This window comes from Rattus norvegicus, chromosome 11 (genome assembly GCF_021556685.1).
Source record: "Rattus norvegicus strain SHRSP/BbbUtx chromosome 11, alternate assembly SHRSP_T2T, whole genome shotgun sequence".
Taxonomy (NCBI): Eukaryota; Metazoa; Chordata; class Mammalia; order Rodentia; family Muridae; genus Rattus; species Rattus norvegicus.
The window spans coordinates 45,023,916-45,040,517 of record NC_141544.1 but is presented as its reverse complement, the minus strand read 5'-3'; the positions used below and the strand labels follow the sequence as shown (position 1 = coordinate 45,040,517).

The 16,602-nt window shown below is 49.8% G+C and overlaps 1 protein-coding gene and 1 pseudogene across 1 annotated transcript; both read left to right on the top strand.

The window, feature by feature from the left end:
- The first annotated feature begins 2,518 nt into the window (after nt 1–2,518).
- LOC148002533 (uncharacterized) lies at nt 2,519–15,463 on the top strand. Its single transcript, XM_087577253.1, has 4 exons — nt 2,519–2,579; nt 5,061–5,368; nt 5,603–5,687; nt 14,836–15,463. Exons 1-4 carry the CDS (start codon nt 2,519–2,521, stop codon nt 15,387–15,389), a joined length of 1,008 nt encoding a protein of 335 aa, XP_087433379.1. The 3' UTR covers nt 15,390–15,463.
- Nucleotides 6,729–6,908, top strand: LOC120095786 (U2 spliceosomal RNA; annotated as a pseudogene).
- Nucleotides 15,464–16,602: the final 1,139 nt, after the last annotated feature.

The following is a 16,602-nucleotide window of genomic DNA, read 5'->3' as shown; positions in this document are numbered from 1 at the left end:
AGAATGTAAAAATGCTTCCCCTGCTGTATGAAAAGGTGTCCCACGTTACAGCTAACTGGGCTGTAACCTACAGTTAAGCGGGATCGCTGTATTGTGTAATACCCATCAAGCAAAAAAAGCCGGGAGAGTGAGAATAATGTCTATGTTACTTGTATGTTAAATTTTTTTAAAAAAAGAACTCTCAGTATATCAACCTCTCTGAGGTACAGGCAAAACAGGGCAGGTGTGGTTCCCTAGGCAGAGCAAAGCCTCTCACCCAGGAGTAGTATGGTTTCCGCTGTGTACAAAAGGAGGGCAGTGTTGTCTTGGATTCACAGGGCCTCCGGTGGGCTTAGCTGAGTCCCTGCAGGACACAGGACTTGCTCAGGCCTGTCTGCTGAAGTCAAAGATTATTCCAGAACCTGAAGTCCAAGGCTGGGAGGGAGTCCCAATTCCCAAAATGAAAACACAATTACTCAGAGGCAGTGGGGAGGGGTGGGGGCCTTTCATGCACCCTAGAGGGGATGAGTGGAACCCGGGCCCACCAGCCTGGGTGGCCAAGCTTTATGGGAATTTCCAGTTGGCTTCTAACGTATCTATCCGTGAGCACCCTCCCTGCCTGGCAGAGCTGAGAGGGTTTAGGATGACCTGACCAAGGAAGACCAGAGACCTGAAGGAAGCTGGCTCGTGACTAGAAGATGGCTGTGGTCAGGCCCTAGCCCTACATTCTTGACTGATCCTATGACAGAAGTGAGCCTGCAGCCTGGATGCCAGAGTCTGGTTTTGTTTTAACTCCCCAGGGGAAGGCATTCCCTACTGCAACCGATACATCTTCAATGGGCCTTTTTATGACCCTGTGGCTAGAGGGCCATATACAGCAGCCCCTGCTATGAGCAGGCAACTCAGGACACAACACTGGCCACAGGCAGTTCTGGGTCTCAGCAAAGAAGCCCTTATTTAGCCACAGTGTGCTGCCCACTCCCTCCACCTGAGCCGCCTGTCTGCACACAAGCCTTGGGCGGCGCCTGTGATCCCATCACACCCTGAAGCATCCCAGAGACTCACAAGCTCTAGAATTCCTTCTACTTTCAAGGCGGCTCCACAAAGAGAGGACAGTGATAAACCAGTGTATCCTGGTCCCTCCTTGTTTTTTGCCTCCTTGAAGCAACTGCTCTGTCAGAGACCCTCACATTTCCAGAGCCTCCAGCACAGGGATTTTTAACCCTCCTGGTACCAGGATTCCAGTTTCCCCTTCTCCCACCCTGAGATTCCAAAGAGAAACCCAAGCATCTTGGGTGTGTTGTCTCAATAGTCTGACAGCCAAAGCAAAGGTTTAAGGTGTCTCTCTTGTATACGTTCATTCTCGCCAGGACTAGGACCAGTACACTTACACCTTTCTAGCAACAGCACAGATCTTGTTTCACCAACTGGAAGGACCACGGCCACACCTCAGACCCATTGGTCAGCATACATTCCACTCCTGAAATGTTCCTCCCCTTGAGATCTGTGGGACACACCACCATACCTACTTATTGGATGTAGTGGTTAATTTTAGTTATCAGCTCATAGTTCCTATGAGAAATGTTCTAAATCTGGTTGGCCTGTGGGCATGGGTCTGGGGAGTGTTCTGATTATTGATTGATGAAGGAAGACACAGCCCACAGTGGGTGGCACCATTCTCTAGGCAGGGGTCCTGACTACATAAGACAGGGGAAAGTTAAAGGAAGCAAGGATCCACCCATTTACCCTCTCTCTCTCCTCTGAACTGTGGATGTAGGATTTTAAGTTTCTACCCTGATTTTTATTTCCCTCCAGTGAAGGACTATAACCTGTAAGTCAGTTAACCCCTTTCTCCACTAAGTTGATTTTGGTCAGGATGTTTTATCATAGCAAGAAAAGGAAACTAAAACACTGGGTCTCTACTCAAAGACCACCTTCCTCACAAAGCTTTCCTCGCCACACTAATGAAAAACAGTTTCTCATTCTCCCATGTTCTCCTTCCTTTTTTCTTTTTTTTTTTTTTTTTTTTTTTTGGAGCTGAGGACCGAACTCAGGGCCTTGCGCTTGCTAGGCGAGTGCTCTACCGCTGAGCCAAATCCCCAACCCCTCTCCCTCCATTTTCATTCTTTGTTTTTCCCCACCTTTCTGACCCTGCCTTAAAACAATATACATTTCCATCTCCTCCAATGAGAATGTGAGTTTCCTAGATGGTAAGGGCTTTTGTATTGAGGAACATTGCCTGACTCCTGGGAGCTTAACACATATGTATCCGACACAAAAAAAACCAAATGCCAATTGAGTAATTTTATTGTAGCTCTTGCTTTAATTGACCAAAATGGTGCCCCTTTCCCGTTGTTTGTGTGAGTAAAATTCCCCTCCACCTATTTCTTTACACTGCCAAAGAGGGAGGATTATTTGTTTTTAGTTTTACACATGAATCTGGTTTGTAAATGAAGCAGGAATAAAAGCAATCTGACGCCATAGATGTGGAAACCAAGATTCAGAGAAGTGAGGTCCCCCAGCCTTTCACTGGATCACCATGGGAACCAAAGAGGTGAGGTCCCCCAGCCCTTCCCTAGGTCACCAGGGGAACCAAAGAGGTGAGGTCTCCAGCCTTTCACTGCCTCACTGTGGGAACCAGAGGGCCTAAGTCTCTCCCTGGGCTTGATTTTGTTACTGAAGTAGGGCTAACAAAGGGAAGATTGACAAGGGAAAATGAAAGAGAGTTATCTCATCAGAGTTTTACAGGACACAAGAAAAGCAACTTAAGGGAAAAAGGGTTTGCTTTGGCTTAGAGTTGCAGAGTCAGGGTTAAGTCCATCAGAGCATGGAAGACACTGCAACTAGGCAAGAAGCCGGCTAGCCACACTGCCTCCTGCTCAGGAAGCAGAGAGAGAGCAGGAAGTGGGGCGGGGCTAGAAAAGCTAAAACTCGAAGACACCGCTGCTCACTTGGTCCCTCCAGCAAGGCTCCACCTGCAGGAGGGTCCACAACCTTGCCAAACCACTGCATGAGTAGGGTCAGGTGTTCAAACAGGAACCCAAGAAAATCTGTATTTTTGAGCTCAGTCTTGTCAACCTAGGATAAAGGCTAAGAGCAAAGCGTATTACACCTGCTGGGGGTCGAGCCTGGTCATATCCAGGAAGAAGACCCAAGCGGTTGTGACGATGCCTGACACTCTGCAAAGTGGCCTCTGGATTTATGACTTAGAGCCTGAGTTGACTGTCACACAACTTGTTGGAATTGTGAATGGAGCCGGAGGAAGTTAAGGCTTTTAAGAAGGCTGGGCGCAGGTAACCTAGTGCACGGAAGGCCAGATGGGGTTCGCAGTGTTCCAAAGCTCAAATGGAATCCAGACCAGGCACCCTTGCAGCCCAATTCAAAAGTTCTGCTGTGGGCCCCTCTGAGACGATGGCTGCGGACTTCATTTTATTTTTCTTTGATCCTCTCACTGAAAAGCCATCATGCATGTAGAAATAGGATTCCCCACGGGATAAAACCTAATGAGGATTATTGAGGCCGGCCCCCTAGCATAGCTGTAGCCATTTTGTTCCAGGCCTGCCAGTTATTTCATATTGTTGCTGTGATATGCCTGCCAGTCACTGATGGAGAAAAATAACGACTCAGAGCAAGGTCATGCTGACCACATGCCCTGTTATGTTCTGTATGTTCTGAGGTTTGTTAATCTTAAGAAACTCCACAACTAGAAGCTGTGTCACCAAGGACCCATAGAGGTAAAGGTCAATATGAATTATTAAGTCTAAATGGTTTGAGTCAAGGCCGACGGCCAAGCAGCTCTTGCAGCACCTGTGTGAGAGCTCACTGTGGCGTTTGTGATGTTAGCCTTTATAAGCTGCCCCTGAGAAATGTCCCGCACACAGCTTTGAGCTGTTGTCCTGATCGATCGGTCTTGGGGTGTGCGTTCAACAAACCATCCCTGTCTGACTGAGATCGATGTTCCTGTGGTTTGTAGGGCGACCTCTAGACCCCCAACAAGATGGACCCAGGGCACAGCAAGATCGATCCCGACTCTTCCTGCCCATCTAGGAACCGTGTGAACCCTCCGGAATGAGATGGTAGGATCCATTCTCAGACACGGAGAATTATGGCTAGCTTTTACCAGAACAGATGGGAGTACGGTTGGATTTGTATTTCTAGATTTTATCGCTGCCTTTGGTGGTGGGGAGGGAACTGGGGTTCTAGTTTCTATGTTGCCACGGAGAGGAAAGGGAAGCAGAGAAAGACGCACAGGGGGATCCAAGGACTGAGGCCTCTCATGCCACGCAGCATGACATCAACAGCGCCCCAGCCTGCTGAAGCACCTGCCGTTGCCCTAGTTCCCAGTAGCTTTTCTGAGCTGTGGTCCCTACCTCGGAGCTTTAGGGTTCTTTGTGGGTTTCTATCTCTCCCTCCTCTGTCGATCCGTTCTCCCTGAGATGCTTTACTCCTAGAAGCAACACCCCTGTGTATTTATTTACCTCCTTGCTTCTCTCTCCCACCTCTTATATGGATGGCTGTCACTGTCCTCTGTCCCTGTACCATATTCCAGGAAGAAATCACTGTTCTTCCAGGAAGAAACCACTGCTTTTCCCTTTTGGTGGTAGCTTCTGCAACAAAGGTTTCTGCTTTCCCGGTTATCTCCCGGTTCCAAGGGCAGAAACAGGTCCGGGAGCTCTGGTTGACACAATTCATGCAGAGTTAACTTGGTCACAGAGCCCTAGGGTTCTGGCACCTCCCCCTTCCTCCCATGGCAAGTTTCCAGTCTCCTCTGCCCACAGGCAGCACCCCCTCCTCTCTCTGGACAAATCAGCACGACCCTTCTTAGTGGAATTTTCTGTGCCTATCTGAATCACGAGACTATCGCACTAGGTCAGTCACTTGTAAGGGACTCTTCACTGTTGTCCCACATCATTGATAATTCGACCCTTCTCTCTCTAGACTCCACTGTTGTCCCCGGGTGGGCGGATCAAAGAAAACAACCTGTTCTTTATCCCTACTACATACAGTGTCCCACCCAGGAGTTTGGGGCTAGTGCAGGAGGAGACAGCCGCGGACAGGATTTATAGTGTAAGTGTGCAAAGTGAGAACCGGCGTTTGTAATATACACAAGGAGAAAGCCACCACCGTCCCCACCCACCCACTCCGCAGCGACACACACCACCGCTGTCTCGAGAATATTTGTTCACAAAGCTGCTGTCCTAGAGGTGGAAGACAGCACAGTTCGGGTCCTAAATCAATAATCAGGCCAGGCTGGGCGGGAGCCAGGCGATCTGAGCCCAATGCTCCTCAGGGGTTGCAGCGGAGAGCATGGAATTTTCCACCGGTGGGCAGACCCGCACAGCCGCATCCCATTGGCGGAGCGAGGTGGCGTCGCTGTGAGGATGCGGAGGTGAGCTCAGCCACGCACAGTGGGCTCCGCAGAGGGCGGAGCCGGGAGGGAGGCAGGAGTGGGATAGCTGGTCCCCAGCCCTCGGGCTCTGCAGCCAGACTTGGGTGTGGGGATGGGGATAGACGACCCTCCCCATTGTTCAAGGCCCAACCCTCCTCCCTCTGTCCGGACCCCAGACCCCTGCTCCCTCTTCCTGGCCCTTATTTAACCCGTTAAGCTCTGTGCCACCAATAGATAGATTCTGGATCAGACCACAGACTGAAGTGGGAACCCACCCCAGGTCCACCATGCAGAAAAGAGGCGGAGGATGCTGGAGACAGTAAGTGGTCTTTTTGCTTCTGTTGAACGAGAGAAATCCCCACAAAGACTGTAAAATATGTGCAAGATAGGAGACACAGTGTCCAATCAACTCGCTCGAGCACATGGGTCATACTTAAAGGAATCTGTGGGGGAGCCAGGCCTGCTACAGTTGTTAAAGCACCCCCCCCCCCAGCCCGGTTTTGATTCTTAAGGCTTCCTGTGAGTAGTGAAATCCACCTTAGTGGCTTCCTTCGGCTAGCTGGAAATGTTTGCTGAGTGAATGAATGGATTCTGTGACAGCCTGGGAAGCCCTGGCTCATCAGGTTTACTCATTTGTCATGTGACCTTGCCTTTTGCTTAAAAAAAAACAAAAACAAACAAACAAACAAACAAAAAACAAGGCTAATAGGTTGCTTGGAAAAGTTTAGAGAACTATTCTCTGAACCAACAATACCATTCTTAGGTACTAGAACGCTGAGGCAGAACAATCTACAGTAAACCCCACCCCCGTGTCCATGACCGGAGGGTGGGTAAACAGAGTGGATTCCCATACACTGGGGAAGTTCTCAGCGGTGGACAGGAAGGGCATGCTGACTGACGTGTGTCAAGCTGACCCGGAAAACCATGCCAGGTGGAATAGGCAGAGCTAGATGGCACGCACTGATGTATGCAGGCGGAGTCTGTAAAGACAGCACAGCCTGGGTTACTGAAGGGGGGCGGGGTGCTGGGCAACCCCCTGATTCGTGGAAGCATGAAGTACTGTCACTGGACTCTGTAAAACGCTTCATTTTATGTTGTGAGGATTTCTTCTTAATAAAACAAATTTGTGGGGTTGGGGATTTAGCTCAGTGGTAGAGCGCTTGCCTAGCAAGCGGAAGGCCCTGGGTTCGGTCCTCAGCTCCGGAAAACAAAACAACAACAACAACAACAACAAAACCAAATTCGTGGGGCTGGGGATTTAGCTCAGTGGTAGAGCGCTTACCTAGGAAGCGCAAGGCCCTGGGTTCGGTCCCCAGCTCCGAAAAAAAGAACCAAAAAAAAAAAAAAAAAAAAAAATTCGTTCGCATCTCGGCCTTTTGGCTAAGATCAAGTTCTTATCAGTTTAATATCTGATACGTCCCATATCTGAGGACAATATATTAAATGGATTTTTGGAATTAGGAGTTGGAATAGGAGCTTGCTCCGTACACTCCATGCATCGACCTGGTATTGCAGTACCTCCAGGAACGGTGCACCCCCTCTGGGGAATAAAAAAAAAATTGTCCCTTTAAATTCCCCCCCCCACCCCTGGGAGGGCGCATGTGATCGAGCATGTGTGGGTGCATGTGTGTAGTGGCTGGAGGTTGACATTGGGAATCCTCATTTGCTTTATGACTCTATCCCTTTCCGCATCGAGGCAGGGTCTCCACCTAACCAGAGCTCCCCACATGCCAGTCCTGCTTGCCAGCTTCCGCTAGGGATCTTCCGCCTCCACCTGCCTGGGCTGCAATTCCAAGTAGATCACCATGCCACCTGGGATCAGCAAGGGCTTCTAGGGATCTGAACTATGGTCCTGGAGCTTTCAATGTCTATCACAGCCAAGCTTACCTCCCCAGCAGTGAAAACAATTGTTAATAAAACTAGTAACAAAATTGCCTGCCTGAAGATGAAATAGAACCGCCTATTATAAAAACGTTCAGCAAGTTAAAAGCCTGCATTCTAACTTCCTCCACATTATTTTCTAGTGGGATAGGGTTGCTCTAACCCCAGTCCCTGCACTACTTCCCAGTGTTCTGCGGGGCTTTGAGGCACCATGGAAACCATAGGAAGCTGTGGATCACAGGATGGAGTCTTTAAAATTAAAATGCCGGATCCTTAGATCTAGGGCAGGCGCTTGGTCTAGGAGTGAACCCACCAGGATGCAGGGGCCAGAGGGATCTCAAGCCAAGGTTTTGCAGAAGTCCATTTTTCTCACATAACCAGTGGGGGATGATGGAGGGAAAAAAAACAACAACAAACAAAAAACGAAAAACTATTGAGTAAGCCAATGCGCCTGTGAGCCTGGGGAGGAACCCGTGCTCAGCAAAGCATCAACTGCACAGAAGAGGAGGAGATGGGTGACTGTGTTGTGGCTGGAGGGACAGGGACAGGGGAATGCTGTCCCAGAGGGCAGGGGTGGTAAAGACAAATGGTTTGAAGGAATAGCCTGGTAATAGAGCAAGCAGGAGCTGCCCCCCAGGTCACTATCCCAAGAGACGAGTGGTTCAAAACTGGGGGTGACGCTGACATTTGTGACACACACACACACACACACACACACACACACACACACCATTCTTTTATCCTGACGGTGGAAGGAGTTTTGTCCCTTGTGATGGGAAAGTTAGCAAGCGAAGCTCTGGAGGCCTCATCCGCCGTGCCAAGGCAGTGGCGTCCTTAAAGAAAACCAAGAATGAGCTCAGCTCTTGATGTAGAAACCCTCCTCACAGGTGTCCTCTGCCCCCTCTGCAGACTCCTCCCTGCCTGAGGTGAGAATCATCTGGGAGAGTGAGCCTCCTGCTAATCAGCTCCAGGCTGCAGATCAGCCCTTAGCAGCAATCAGGAGTGAGAAGTTAACAGGATGGGCACTTCATGTTTCCCATCCAGACCATCCTCATCCTTCGTAGTATCCGCCACCATCTAACCGCCCCATGGACTTTGCTGGACCTGCCCCAATTTGCCTTCTCATGGTGTGCTAGCATGAGAACTGAGGGGTGCACCAGTCGGACGGTCTGTGGTACAACCCCCTCCTCCCGCATGATCAGCTTGTGTCCCCAAAGTTAGCTGCCACCAGCCACAGAGTGGAGAGCCCAGTGAGCAGGCACTCCTGGGCAAAGTGCTCACTAAAACCCCCCGGGGGGGAGGGAAAAGTGGTTTGGCAGGTAGGTATCCTCAGACTTCAGACTCTTGAGTTTTCCAAACATTCTCCGTGCCACTAGACAGAAGAACTGGTAAAATTAAGCCAGCCTAAACTCCAGGACAACAAACAAAAACAAAACAAATATCTGTCCAGTATAAATGCAGTCCCACACCACCTGCCATGAGCTGGTTAAATCTGAGGACCGGAACCTGCAGATATGAAGGCCTGACTGTGCAGATGCTGGGATTCCATAGATCGGGCACAGAGAAGAAATGCCCTTTATTGAACCAGTCTGGTACCACAGATCTACGTGAGTCACCTGTCCCTTGGAGGAAGTCACAGCCGCTCTGCCCTCCAAGGACAGCACGCCATAACACCAGAAACGGGGGTGGGGGACATTTTAATATAAAAAATGGAACCACTGTGCTAGATTCCATTAGTGAGCACTTTGCTTTAACAAAATCATGAGTGTGTCTTTTCTCATGCAAAGGGACAATTTCAAGGATCATTTTCAAATCATTTCTATAGCTGCACCAAATTCTGGAACCATGTGAAGGTGTCAGGGCATCCCTACAAAGAAGATTGCATTGCAGGGTAGAGAGGTGACTGAGTCTTCATCCTCCAGCTACCCCAGGATAGCCTTGCAGAGTGGAGAGAGCACACAGGGGATACTCCAGGATAGCCCAGTGAGTGAGCCCAGGAGAGCCTGGGAGACTGATACGAAGCAGGGGGTGGGGAGGGTGTCCTCTCTGAGACATAATTTGAAACCCCATGAATTTTAAATGCTGTATAGTATTTCATCCTGTCTATAAGTGATAATTTATTAATAATCAAGTTGGGTTGTGTATGGGTCAGGAGCAGTGCTCGGCTACAAATATCAAGTTCCTAAAAGACAGAGACTTAAAACAATGGTGATTTCACTCTCTAATAGGAGGAGATGCCGGGGAGGAAGCAGCGCTGACAATGGGGTCAGAAAGATGCTGTTGAGTCTCCCCTAAAGCATCTTCCTGTGTCCTCTCTGATGCTTTGCTGGTATCCCTTTGCCCGCTCCCAGCCTGCCAAGAATCCAGAAAACAGGTTTAGCCAAGGGCTTCCTCCCTCCGACTGCAAACTCGAGGATTTGTGAATAAAGGAAAGAGAGTAGAAAGTGCTAACTGGTCACCATGAAGTCCTCTCACCAAATCTTAAAGCTTTCAGCATCCTACGGTCCTTCCAACATCAAGTCTTCTGAAGACAAGTGCACCTTTAGAGTGCTGCAGTGTCCCAAGGCTTCTCAAATGAGTGTCCCTTTAGTAATGCAGGTGTGGAGAGTGGGGGGCAAGAGTGCTGAGAGACAAAAGGGAAACTAGTGGGGAAGGGGGTCTCTGGGGTGAGCTGGAGACCTGGGACAAGGGAGACTCCCAGGAGACTATGGAGATGACCCTAGCTGAGACTCCTAGCCCCGGGGGACCTAGAGACTTAGATGGGCACCTCAAGTAGCCAGGCAGGTCTTCCAGTGGAGGGACGGGAACACCAACCATCACAGGGTTTTCCTGCCTACAAAATGTTCAGGGATAAAGACAGAACAGAGACTGAGGGAATGGCCAGCCAGTGACTGGCCCCACTTGAGACCTATCCCATGGGAGAGAGCCAACCCCTGATGCTGTTAATGATGCTGTGCTATGCTTGTAGATGGGAGTCTAGCATAACTGTCATCTGAGAGACTTCATCCAGCAGCTGATGGAAACTGATGCCGAGACCCGCAGCCAGACATTAGGCAGAGTTCCGGGCGTCCCGTGGAAAAGTGGGAGGATTGAGAGAGCCAGAGGGGTCAGGACAGCACAAGAAAACCTACAGAGACAACTAATCCGAGCCAATGGGGGCTCACAGAGACTGAGCCGCCATGAAACTGACCTAGTCCTCTACACATATGTAACAAATATGCGGCTTGGTCTTCATGTGCGTCCCCTAACAAGTGGAGCAGGGGCTGACTCTGTTGCCTGCCTTCCGATCCCTTTGCCCTAGTTGGGCTGCCTTGTCTAGACTCAGTGGGAGAGGATGCGCCACAGCCAGTTGATACCCATGAGGAGGCCTCCCTTCTCAGAGGAGAAGAGGAATGGGGAGTTGGGGGAGGGGGCTGTGCTCAGGATGCAAAGTGAATAAGAAATAAAACAGAAAGCAACACACTCCATCCAGCCTCGCCTGCAGTAACCAGTGAACAGGATCCTGGGGGCAAGCACACTGCCGTGGAAACTTCTTATCTCAGGCTGGGCTACTAAATAAGCAAAGTTTTCATGACTTCCTTTAACGGTTTAACATTATGTTTAAATATTTGGCTTGCAGCAGTATGATGTGCGTGTCCTGGAGCCATGCTAAGAGACTGCTACGGTGCAGACTCTGATGCGGCAGTTCTGGGAAAGAAGCTCTTGGACGATGCGGGAGCTGAAGGCCTGCCTGCTGCAGGTCCACAACTGCAGGTCCACACACTGTAGGTCTGCATGCTGCAGGTCCACACACTGCAGGTCTGCATACTGCAGGTCCACAACTGCAGGTCCACACACTGCAGGTCTGCATGCTTCTGGTCCACACACTGTAGGTCCACACACTGCAGGTCCACACACTGTAGGTCCACACACTGCAGGTCCACACACTGCAGGTCTGCATGCTGCAGGTCCACAACTGCAGGTCTGCATGCTGCAGGTCCACACACTGCAGGTCCACACACTGCAGGTCTGCATGCTGCAGGTCCACAACTGCAGGTCTGCATGCTGCAGGTCCACACACTGCAGGTCTGCATGCTGCAGGTCCACACACTGCAGGTCTGCATGCTGCAGGTCCACACACTGCAGGTCCACACACTGCAGGTCTGCATGCTGCAGGTCCACAACTGCAGGTCCACACACTGCAGGTCTGCATGCTGCAGGTCCACAACTGCAGGTCCACACACTGCAGGTCTGCATGCTGCAGGTCCACAACTGCAGGACCACACACTGCAGGTCTGCATGCTGCAGGTCCACACACTGCAGGTCCACACACTGCAGGTCTGCATGCTTCCGGTCCACACACTGTAGGTCCACACACTGTAGGTCTGCATGCTGCAGGTCCACAACTGCAGGTCCACACACTGTAGGTCTGCATGCTGCAGGTTCACACACTGCAGGTCTGCATGCTACAGATCTACACACTGCAGGTCTGCATGCTGCAGGTCCACAACTGCAGGACCACATGCTGGGTAGAGTAGTTTCTGGGCACTGCTGGTCCAGGTATAGACCTCTTGGCTTCCATTCTAGCACCATCTCTGTAGCATGCTGCCAAGCTGCTTACCATGACAATAATGGACTGAACCTCTGAACTGTAAGCCAGCACCAGTTAAACGCTTTCCTTTATAAGAGTTGCTGTTGTCATGGTGTCTCTTCACAGCTTTAGAAACCCTAAGACACCGACTAAGATATAAAGCAAGGCCTTTATCTCCTGAGCTATTGCCCCAAGTGTATATATATATATATCTTCTGTCAAATGAGATACGGTGGTACAGGCTTGCAATCCCAGGACCTGGAACTACAGAGGCAGGAGAACCACAAGTTCAAGGTCGCTTTCAGCCACAACATGAGTTTAAAACCAGCCTGCCTCAAAAATTCTAAGACACTGTCTCAAAAGATAGACAAAACAAATAATTAGACAAATGAGTGGCTAATCGATAACTGCCCATGGCACATGTCCTCAGTTCTCTTCTCCAGGGAAGAGCTTTTAGTGCTTTGTAACTGCATAACAACACAGTTTGTCCCTCTAAGCTCCAGTTTTCTGAGCTGTTTTAATACTGACCTGGAACTACAGCAGCCTGTGTTCCCTGGACTGCGATCTCTAAGTTCCCAAACAACGTCTTCTTCTCACCATGGGAGATTCTGAGTTTGGGTTGATAGAGGGAGGTCTCCGAATGAACAAAGGACAGCAGGCAGTTCCTAGGGTGCCTGTGCACAGGGTGCATCTTCTGGCTGGTGAGAAGGCCAGAAGTAAACACTGGCCTGTAAGGCTGGGCATGAGAGAGCCCGGTGCAGTGGTGAGAATCTGTAATCCCAGCACTGCCATGAGATGGGAAGCAGCTAGTCATGGGCTGAGACATGTGTGCCTCCACACACGATCACACGTAGATACACATAGACACACACAGACATACACACACACATAGACACACACAAGCTGCATGTGAAGTAATCATTATAATGTGATAAAATAAGAAAATTATCTCTCCTGTCCTTTTGTAATGGACCACCAAAGAAAGGACATTTTTGTTTGGTTCAAGAAAGATGTTGTTTATAGGGTTTAGAAAGGCCCCAAAAGTAAATTAAGAACTTAAAAAGGGGCAGGGGACTGGAGAGATGGCTCAGTGGTTAAGAGCACTAACTGCTCTTCCAGAGGTCCTGAGTTCAAATCCCAGCACCCACATGGTGGCTCACAACCATCTGTAATGAGATCTGTTGCCCTCTTCTGGTATGTCTGAAGACAGCTTTTTAAAAAAGCAAGCCTTATTAAGTTGCCAGGTTGGCCTCAAACTTGCAATCCTCCAGCCTCAGCCTCCAGAGTTACTGGAATGACAAGGCCAGACTGTGGGTGGTGAAAGATTGAGGAGCAGATTAGGTGCTGAGGTCATCAGGCCAACCACAGCTACATACCTGACATGGCCTGTCAGGCACCCAGGGTGAGGGGTCAACACAGAAGATAGGAGTTCGTGTGTGTGCACAGGCACACGTGCCTGCCTATGGGCTTAGCTTATGACATCTGTTGCCCTAACAATAGAGCCAGCAACAGTGAATTCCCATCTCCCAGGGAATAATAATCTGTCCGATGTAGCTCCTTTCTCATACCTATAAATGCCACAGAGTCAGCCACAGTGACAGACAGATAGCCCAAAGCCTCTACAAACCTAGCCAGAGAATAGTTTTCATTTCTACAGTTCAGTGGCTCCCAATCCTGGCTGCATCTTCAAAGCGCCTCCCTGGGAAGATCTCTAGGATGCTCTGTAATCCCCATCCCCCCTGGGGAGGCCGTGCGGCCAGAAACTCCAGCTGCTACTGAACGGCATCTGACACCACTGATACCCAGCAACCAAGGCTTCTGCGGGGGAGGCGACCTCAGCGAGAAGCAGGCAAAAAGAGCCCGGTTTGCCCCTTAGCAAGTAATTAAGCCTAAGCTGCCACAATATTGATACCCATCTCAAAGGCCAGAGGGAATGAAAAGAGCTCTGGGCTCATTGTCTCTCCCCAGAGCAGATGCCTCACTAAGTTCCATTTCCCTCCTCAAGCAGCAAGCTGGACAGCATGTGGAGCTGGTCTGGCCTGTAAGTGGGTGGGCTGGGGATAAAGCCATCTCTTGTCCAACCCTGCTTACAAAACCTCAGTCAACCAGCAGGGACTGAAGAGCGAGGTTTCAACGTGAGGCTGTTAGAGAGGGCGCGGCTCCTGGCTTCAGGCAGATGGCGTTGAGACTTGCTTTTAAAGTGGAAAATGGTATTTTCTTCATTCTTGCTCACAAGTGACCGGCTCACGGTGTGGAGCCACAAAAAATGTAACCCTTTGAAAAGGACGTTGTTCTGAGATTAAGGGGTTGGAAAAGGTAGAAGTCTGCCTTCTGAGTACAAGGATTATTCTAGGCACTTTGATATGATCATTAGACACTGTGAACATGTGTGAGAGCATCACCGTACCCAACAAGTGTGTGCAATTGCTAGGCATCAATTAAAAAAATTTAAAGGTGTGGTGGTTTGAATATGCTTGGAACAGGGAGTGCCACCGTTAGTGTGGCCTTGTTGGAGTGGGTGTGGCCTTGTTGGAGTGGGTGTCGCCTTGGAGTGGGTGTGGTCTTGGAGTGGGTGTGGTCTTGGAGTGGGTGTGGCCTTGTTGGAGTGGGTGTGGCCTTGTTGGAGTGGGTGTGGCCTTGGAGTGGGTGTCGCCTTGGAGTGGGTGTGGTCTTGGAGGGGGTGTGGCCTTGTTGGGTGTAGGTAAGACCCTCATCCTGGCTGCCTGGAAGCCAGTCTTCCGGCAGCCTTCAGATGAAGATGTAGAACTCTCAGCTCCTCCTATATCATGCCTGCCTGGACTCTGCCATGCTCCCACCTTAATAACAGACAGAACCTCTGAACCTGTAAACCAGCCCCAATTAAATGTTGTCCTTATAGAGTTGCCTTGGTCATGGTGTCTGTTCATAGCAATGGAAACCTAGCTGAAACAAAAAGACAAGAACATTTTCAGTTCCCTGGCCAAACTGAATCAAATCCGCTGAGGAGCCTGATCCTCAATTCTGTCTCCTGTTCCAGATCATTCACTCAAACCAAGGACTCCCTGCTGGGGACCTCCCGTCACACCTACCACTCCATCCAGTCCCAACCTTCCTCATCCACTATCAATCTGTTGGCTCCTGAAAACACAGAGGGAAGGTTGCCTGGCTCAACAGGAACTGTCTCCAAAGACAGCCATTCCTGTCTCTATGGCTACAGGTGTTCCTACGCAAACGTCCAAAGTGGGAGGGCAGAAGACGGAGGAAGGCTGGAGAATTTGCACATCAGTCTTGTGGCTGTTGAAGCCCACCAAGAATTTCTCCTTTGTACCTCCTAGAAAGCGGCCAAAGACTCCGGGAGCCTCCTTCCTGATCTCTGAACATGATATGTGCGGGAGGAGATATGCAAACACGGTTTCACCAATCTTCCGCTCCCTTCCATGGAACAAAGCTGAGCACAGACAGGATGTGCTGTGGGTGCTAAGCAGATCGATTTTGTCTCCAGCATGCCAGAGTGTCCACTCGGAAGATGGTGGGGTGTGTATGTGCACTTGTGCGTGCGTGCGTGCGTGCATGTGCGTTTATTGTTTCTGAGCCCTAAGCCATGGCTGGGTCTTGCAAATTAGACTTAAAAGTAAATGGCTTGAGAAGCTTAGCAAAAGTCTTAACTTGTGGTATGGCCTTGGACTTTACATCAGCCAACACACACCGAGAGGTTTTCTGTGTATGTATAAAGAGGCATATGATAAGGGTGGAGAGCCTCATAAAATCACAGGGGCTAACGAGTCTTGAGAACTGCAGGCTGACGTCAGCAGTGAACATGGGGTCCAGCAAGCACATGATGATGTTTTCAGGCTCAAAACAAACAAACAAAATCAGGCAGAGAAATATAGATAGTAGAATAAGAACTTCTGAGACAGTGACCAGAGCAAGGAGGAGGTTAGGCACTCCACAGTGGCATGCTCGAAGGGTTAGAACTTTTAGAAGCCACTTGCACAGGGCCAGCATTCCTTGTGTTTGCACATCATGGGCTATTCCTCCTTGTCCCACTTGCTACCTGTAGCCTTTTCTGGTTTTCCTCTCTGCCAACTGTTTTCTTTCATGTTAATTTCACAGTTTTCTTGCAAGATTTTTCTGGACCCCACACTCTACCCTGATCTCCTACCCAGTGAGGTGACAAGCAAAATGATGTCCTGTTGATCCAGGCAGGACAAAGCCATCCTGACCTCTCATGGCTGCATAGGTGTCTCTTCCAAGTCCCGTTACGGCACACGGGTGGTGAGAACAGTTCTTCTGGTAGCTAAAATGGCCCTGAAGAGCAGCACACAGTTGGGGAAAATTCTAGATGGCGTGGTAAGGAACGCAGTGGCTGGGCTAGACAGATAACACTGCAGAGACAACATAGCATTGTTCCGGGGAGTACAAGAGACTTGGGATTTGGCAAATCCTAAAATGTGGGCTGCCAGGTACTGCTGCCCCGTCTCCCCCTGCCCTCCCCCAACACAGTGCATTTTGGAGAAATTAAACCCGTATGTTTCTGATTTGCTGACATGTAAGGATCTTCCAAAAGTGGATTTTCAGGATTGGTTTGGACAGAAAGAAGCTACAGGAACCTGAATTATTGCTAATTTTTTCATTTTGAAACACAGACCCATGTGTTTATATAATCTGTGCTGTGGCTATGAAATCAAAGCCCAGTTTCATCCTACCCAAATACTTTGCCCTGGGTCTGCCAGACCCCAATACCTAAAGTCAATAGGGGCCAGCAACAGAAGAGAAACTGATTCAGTATCCGACCGAGAAACCC